General features: G+C 35.7%; 1 protein-coding gene across 1 annotated transcript in view; it reads left to right on the top strand.

Annotated features, from left to right (window-relative positions):
• LOC108764655 (interleukin-1 receptor accessory protein-like 1) overlaps positions 1-8,115 on the top strand; it is a 275,654-nt gene that overhangs the window by 251,662 nt on the left and 15,877 nt on the right. The window contains exons 4-5 of the mRNA XM_018512995.1: positions 1,331-1,464; positions 3,805-3,969. Of these exons, the coding sequence (XP_018368497.1) occupies positions 1,331-1,464; positions 3,805-3,969 (299 nt within the window). The remainder of the gene's footprint in view (positions 1-1,330; positions 1,465-3,804; positions 3,970-8,115) is intronic.

An 8,115-nucleotide genomic window follows, 5' to 3' on the forward strand; every position in this document is an offset into this window, starting at 1 on the left:
CCGTCTAATTTGTTGCAGCAACCAATCTTTTCTTTCAGTGTGATAAACTCCCTCTCCCTCTCTCTCTCTCTCTCTATTTTTCACGAAACGCGCCTATTTCCATCAGGCACCGTGCTTCTCGCTTCGTCCACCCGCTCATTCCGAAACGCCGAATTTATTTGTTTGCCACATCCATGTTTCGTCTTTGTTGCGCCGCAGGCGAAACTGGCGGACGGGCCGAATGAATGAAATTACGCGGTGAGAATTAATTGTGCGGGTAAGTCGTTGCCGGGCCGACCGTGCTCGTAATTAAATTAGCACGGCGAAATGTTTCGTGCGTTAAACGATTGTGTAACCGGCACAGCCGGCGGGTGGACGGCGGTGAACCTCGCACTCTTTCGCGGCTTTCGTTGCACACCGCGAACCATCGAATGAAATGTGAACCTTTGTTTTTTTTTATTCCGCGCTGCAGGGAGGGGGTTGTCCATCCGTGTGACAATCGTTCGAAAAAAAAAGAAAGAGTTCCGCGCGACACGGAACACACGCGCTTCAATGCATTCCGGATTGCGAAACGCGAATGGGGAAAAAAGCGCAATAATATCGCGCCTTTTTTCGCACTGCGATATTCATGCGAGATGTAGCGAAGATTTAAAGAACTCAGGATGCGCGATCAACATCGGTATACTCAATTTACGTCGTGCGAACATTTAAACGTTTATGACGAATTTTCTTTTATTTTTTAATAAATTGGGAAACGGCCTACATGCTCTGTTTTTTTTTTCCATGTACACTGATAGATTGCCAGGGAGATCCCTGGACTCTTGGAAGAATCTTTAGACCATTAGAGTCCTTGGAGATTTGGAGACGGTTCTCTTTTTGTTAAAGTTTAGTCCCTCGTGACGGTTTTATCCTTATTGTTAAATATCTTGGCAATTAAATTCTAAAAGAAATTTTTGAGTTTGATTAATTGAAAATCGAGGGCTGGATATAACGATTTCCTTTGGTGCGGAAATACTTTCAGTTTAAAGTTTTTAACAAAAATAACAGTCCAGACTCTCGGCAGTTTTTAAAGTTTTCTGAGTCCGAAGAGACCCGAAGTTTTTAAACAATTGATCAACATTAAGATTAATGGGATACAAAATAAACGTATCAAAATTTCCTTTCAAATTTCTCATGCAGATATCTCTTTTATTTTTCCTTAAAAAATTTTTATTTTTTTTGAATGACTTAAACATTATTTTTCTTTAAGGAATTCTCTTTTAGAGGTAATGTCCTGTTTTCTTCCAAGTCCGTGCGGGACTTGTTATTAAATTCCATTATTAATTGTATTTATTCGCGTTTCTGTTTGCAGGGAGAAAGATCAAATAATCGGTTCCTATTTGGAAATCGGGGACGTCACTCTCGAGGATTATGGCGAATACAAATGCGAAGTCAGCAACGGCGTCGACGAGGAGATGACATTGGCTGCTCACGTGTACCGGCAAGGTCCGAAAAACCATCCGAAATCACTCATCAGTTCATCTCTATCGTTGTAAAACTACGACTTTGAGTGAAAACAGAATAGAATATTGTTACATTGATTTGTTTTATCTCAACATTAATTCAATATTTTACTTTTTGTGTTACGTATCATTGAACGTTAATTTTCGGAGTTTTTAATCCAGCAGTTACTATTTTATTTTTGAATTTAATTCTATATCGAAATTCTGAAAGCTTTTCATACGAATCAGATTTGAAATACACCGGATTAAATAATTCAGCTTGTTTACCGGCTGCAATTGTTAATTATGACTTGACGCAAAACGCATTCAATCAGTCTGAATGCTTTATTGTTTGCGTATAAAAACAGGTCTGTGTCGGATTCATTTTAATAATTAGTGGAAATGTCCGGGAAACATATCAGCCAACTAGCAAACCGCGCGTGCCGACGATTCACTTTATCGGTTTTAATTATTATACAACACATTAGTTTCTTGGACAAATTGTTACAAAACCACGATAAAATCTTGTTTTTAAATTGGACTCATTGACAGATTTAATTCATCATAAAATTTAATATCGCGTACATTTATACTCTATTATTGCTACCTGATATTATTTTGCGATAAAAAGAAAGCAATATCTCTTTTATCTTTTGCACGATAGTCTATTTGTATTTTTTTTTATCAAGTTAAAACATTTTGGGATTAAACCCTTTTATTAGGATTTATTTAATCAAACGTTTCCAATGTTCTCAAAAATAATTTCAATTTATTTTAGTTTGAATATACATATATTTATTTTTTTATTCCTTTTAAACTGTCCTTTTATATCAAGATTTATTGATAATTATACAGATTACGGAAATACTTCGATAACCTTAACATATGTTGTCAAGATCATAATACTGAGTAACTTTGTCTACAACTAGATATCGGTCTCTTATACAGGATTATTACAAATTCTTCAAATTCCATAACTTTTCCCTGATTTTCAGATAAAATTTCATGACTTTCTCTCAAGCTTTCAATAATATTTCGAAATTTCTTGCATTTTCGTGATTTAAAAGCTGTCATATCTATCTTTTATTAAAAGAGTAATTTAACTTAGCAATGTAAATTACCATTAATGTTGCTGACACTGCTTGCATTTAATTGTTAAATTGATAGTATTTCAAAACTGTGTAAAATGCGTGTATAATCTACAGATACCTATATTAAACTTCTTTAAAGCTAAAAATTTTAGTTTTCCAGAAAATTTTGCAAAATTCTTTGACTTAAAAATTTCTCCTGATTTCCCTATTTTCAATTTCCCTAATATTCCCGGATTTCTAGCTTTGTAGCAACTTTGTCATAATTTCTGAGATATTTAAAATTAATATATAATTTTAATAGTAAATCATCATCTCAGAGGACAAACTCCGATGATCTCGATCTTAATACGTGTCATCAAGGTTATCATCTGCAATGATTGACTTTCGGACGATTTTCGTTTCATTATTTATTCAAATGTTATTAATAAAATAAATATCATTACATTTAGAAAGTAAACACAGTAAGTTGTAAATCCATATGAACTTTACTTCGCGCTGTAAAGTGTATGCGTGGACGCAATGGATCCCACCTTCCCTACGGGGGCGGCTTCGCTACCAAAACCCTAAACACATAGGTTTAGGTTGAACCTCGCCTCGAGTGGAAAGTTGTAAATCCATGTGAAACCTCACTTCGTGTGGGTTTACAATTTTCCACGCGAAACGAGGTTCAACTCACACCTATGTGTCTAGTAAATCGGTAATGCAGCCTCCTCTCGTGGAGGAGGACGGAACCCGCTGCGTCCATGCATACACTTTATTGATGACACATAAATAACGTCAATTTTATGTAAGGATTAGAGTTTTATGTTTGTGTTGTTACCATTTTGTAATAAAGTTTTTCTAATGGTACATTTTAGGTTTAATCTATAGAGCGAAGTATTCGAAGAGAATAACTAGATGGAGAACTAATAGATTGCTTTCTTGGAAGTCACGAAATCGTGATAAAACTCGGAATTTTTAGGCCTGTCTTCGGTGACACAAAAACTCTTACATTTTTAATAAATTTTGTATTACAAATTAATTTTTTACATTTTATATATGATAATAATGAGTAACTAAATGGAGAACTGTATTCATTTATCTATTTCTCTTCCTAAAATAAATTTATAAATTTTGTTTTTTGTTTAAGCATAAAAACTCCAAATTATCTCTTTCGAATCACGTCACCTTCTTTTTATATTTACACACAGTCGCATGTTTTTATTACTTTGTTTTTCATACAACATCTCGACATTTCTTTCTTTGATTCACAGAGCCACAGTTCGTATTGAGCCTTCCGAATGGATCTTGGCGGAAGTCTCTTCTGCTGGCAGTCCTCGTTCTCGTGCTGTTACTATCAGCTGGCGCATTTTACGCGCGTTGCTGGCTGCCACTTGCACTGTTTTGCAGAGACAAGTTCGGTCGCCTCGAGGAAAGCGGTGAGTTCACAAATCATAAATAACTCCGCCCCACTCAGCGATTGCAGTAAGAAATTACCCTCGAGCTGCGGATATCTTAGATTTCCGTGGAAATTTGAAGATCGAAGCTTGAAGATCTGTAAATCCCAGAACTCCACTCGTACTTCCCAAGAGTTTAAAGATTCCATAAAGTCAAGGACGTTGGCGTTCAACTTCTCAAACTCGAGCTTGATCCTTTCTTAGCCTCGTGAGAATTCTCATTTTATTCCCGTGAGTGTTCTAAGACGCGAGGAGCCTTACGATTTAAAAATAAAAATACACTTTCACGGAACAGAGAAATTCACCGACCCGAAATTCCCGAAAATCTTCCGGGAAGCGTCAAGGGCCAGAATTTAATTTTCTCCGTCTAAGACTTTACGTACCGTAGACTTACGTTCCCAGGCTTTCCTATAATTTAGAGGTCCTTAAAACGAAATCTCGTTGTTTAAAGACAAGGATACGGTTTGACATAAAATTCGAAGTCGCATGGATCGCCAGGATTTTTCCCTAATCCCAAGACTAAGGGGATCCTGATGAGCCAAAGATCCTCACTCCATCCTCTTTATCCTTTTCGCCGCTCGTTCGCCTTTTTTTTGCGACTACAAATTCGCCACGGCATGGAGGGGGCTGGGGGGGAGGGAGAGGGTGCTGTCTAGGTAATTATCAGCGACGTTTTTTCGTCCACTTAATTGCAACTCTTAATTACCGTGAAAAGTACCGCCAGGCTCCGGCAAGGAAATTAAAGTGGCTGTTCCTTGATCTCTTTTTTTTTTCGTATTTTCTACCTCCCCTTCTCACGCCGATCGCCATCTTAATCCTTCCGGCTTTCTTTTCTTCTCGTTCCCATTCCCGTCTCGTCGTTACCTCAATTTGTTTAAATAATATGCTGATAGCGGCGCGAGCCCCGTGGGAATCCACTCCTAGGCGTTCGCACTTCAAGATACCCCTCCAGTTTTCATCCCCTTGTTTCCCCAACTGCGTCGTCTCGGGGTCTTATGTATTGCAAATTGAAAGAGGTGAGTTTTTTATGGAATTGCTTATCTTAAAAGTGCACGAGACCCGGGAGGATAATCTTGTAGCTGAGAAAACGCAATGGCCTTTGTTTCGCGGCTGTATAATTTCAGCGTGCCGTCTCTAACACACACATACACACACACACACCAACAGAATGAGAATAAGAAATAAAATCATAATAACGAATTCATAAAAATTCGTCTAAAGACAAAAGTAGGAGAGAATTGAAAATACCAATTCTGGAAAATCGAATTACAGCTGTTGGTTTTTCCCGTTGGATAATCTTAAGGTCGTAGAATTTTAGATTTCATGGAGTTACGAAGTCGTGATTCCGAACCTGATTCTGATTTTTTTCAAAGCAGCCAATGAGAATTCCACGAGACAGGAATCCGGGATCGAGGATTTTCCAAGAAAAATCTTTCGAAGGTAGAAAATTCCACCGAATTCTAATCCTTTTAAGAGCAAGGAAGGAAATGGGAGAAGATGGGAGGAAAAGGAAAATTTTCGCAGACACAAAAGACGACGGCGATGTCGTTTTATTCCTGCAAGGACATTCTACAGCAGAAGAGCTCGCGTAAATAGGAGCCTCGATCTAGTTGAGGCTTAATGAGCTGCGTCCTCCCGTCTTTTTCTCCTTTTTTTTTGCCCTATCCTTCCGTGCCCTCCTTCTCCTTTTTGCTCACCTAACCGATCGCACTTTAATTCTTCCCGCCCTTTCGCAATTTACTTAAGTAACGCTAATTCCGCCGGGGGCAGGAACTTTCAAAGGATTTTACGCGGTCTCTTCTCTCTCTCTCGGTACCGCCGTTACCAGGGCACTTCAATATTTCAGACACGCTGTAATATGAACGGTAAAACGATGTAACTCGTTACACCGAGGTTCTCTCTTTGCATATTACGTTTAACAATTATGGTGGGATTATTACTAGCGTTTAACCGTGCCTCGCGATTAAAAATGACGGAGGTAGAGTATTAGTTCCTGTCCTTTAAGATTGAAAACAGTAGGAATAAACACGTAAAAACGTATTTATTCACTGAAGAAGCATATAATAAAGCTCGTTTAAATTCTGCAATTACGATAGTGTTACATTACCATGTCATATGTTCGAAATTTATGGGGAAAAAATGTTTAACAGTTTTCAGTAGAAAAATTAAATGTCGCAAGTTATTGGTTAGGTTTAACAATTATGATGGAATTGTTATTGACTTTAATCATGCTTTGAAAATAATGAGGTAGATGAGATTTACTTCTTGTCGTCCCAGAATGAAAGCAATAAGGATAAATGCGCATAATAGGAAGAACAGTTTGGTTAAATTATCTAAAAATTTAACTAGGTACAGAATCTGAAAATAATTTTATCCAATCATCAAAATAATTATGAAGGACGGTAATATTTGATTGCTAAAATATTAGAACTTTTTGCAACCTTACTAATTATGCTTGAGTTTTTTACATAATTAATTTGATGGTTCAATAAAATTATATTCAGATCTGTTATATTCATCTAAATTTTTCGATACTTCTGCAAAATCGTTCTTTCCATGCAGCAACGTATTTATTCGTGGAGAGAATATCTATAGTGCGTCCAAATTCTGCACCAGTTATGATAAAATGTCATATTAATAATTTATCATTTTAAATTTCTAGAAAAATTTTTAATACAGTTTTCAAAATTCCGAGGAACCTGTGAAAAAATCGAGAAGTCTCGCAAGAGACTTATGTCTTTGCATATTAGTTTAACAATTACAATAGGATTATTACTGACATTTAATCATGCTTTAATTAAAAATAATGAGGTAGAAGAGATTCAATCCCTGTTTTTTCAACATGAAAATAGTAGGAAGAAATGCATGGAAACGTATTTAATCACGGAGAGAATACATAGTACGTCAAATTCTGCCAGTTATAAAATGTTTTATTAATCATTTGTTCTTATATCATTCGAAATTTGTGGAAAATATTTTTCACACAGTTTTTAGAACTCTGGACTGAAAAAAATCGAGTCACGCGCAAGGATCATTCTCTCTTTTGATATTAGTTCAACAATTACGACAGAGTTATTATTGACGCTTAATGATACTTCACGATTAAAAATGATGAGGTAAAAAATATTTAGACTTTGTCCTTTTAGTTAATAAACAAAAATAAATGCGTAAAAATATATTTATTCACGGAGGAATAGACATTTAAAGCATGTTTTAGATATTCTACAGTTATGATAAAATCCATATTAATTACATTGTTGTAAATTCGTGGAAAAAATTATTTTATAGTTTTTAGAATCTCTGACTATATCTTTAGAAAAATCAAAGTTTCACGAAATTTTATTTCGGTTTTTTTTATAAATCTACAAAGGACTCCGCAGTTTTCTTATGGGAAAGTACTTTCGGTCAAAATGGCTGAAAATTTTGTATGTGATAGTTTATGGTGTCCTGATCGAAAGTCTCAATGGGCACATGGTCCTAAAATCAACAGAGATATTGGAGCTCAAAGGTCGATATGGCCTCATATCGATTATTATGAAAAGTAACATGTTGCTACATCACTTTTTAATATACAGTATGGATCTATGGGTTTAAGGTTTATGGGTTTAGGATTCAATTTCATTTGCTGGATCGATTCTTACTTTCATCATTCTACACATAACTGGCAAAAAGTACCTAATATTATTTAAAAGTAGCTATATCTTCATTATCGACCTTTGAACTCCAATATCTTAGAACCTATAGATTTTAGGACCACGTGCCCATTGAGACTTTTGATCAGGATACCATAAGCTACCACATAGAGTAAACTAGGGTATTATGATCATACGGAAAAGATGGTCATAGGCCATAATTTCTCCAACAATCGATAAATAGTGCATTTTTATAGTCATTCTTAAAGATAATCAATATTTACAGTAGTTCATATGAGTACACCGTTCAAAATAACAATATTATAAATATTTCTAATATTTTTTCTTTCGACTATCTGCAAAGTTTTGCACGTGTCTGCTAAAAACTGTTATAATGTCTAATAAATTATAGTTAAGCTGCTATAATCAACATTACATACACAATAAAGGTACGTAAATTGCAATGTGACCTATAATTAATACTTTTATTTTCACT

This window comes from Trachymyrmex cornetzi, unplaced genomic scaffold (genome assembly GCF_001594075.2).
Source record: "Trachymyrmex cornetzi isolate Tcor2-1 unplaced genomic scaffold, Tcor1.1 scaffold441, whole genome shotgun sequence".
Classification (NCBI taxonomy): Eukaryota; Metazoa; Arthropoda; class Insecta; order Hymenoptera; family Formicidae; genus Trachymyrmex; species Trachymyrmex cornetzi.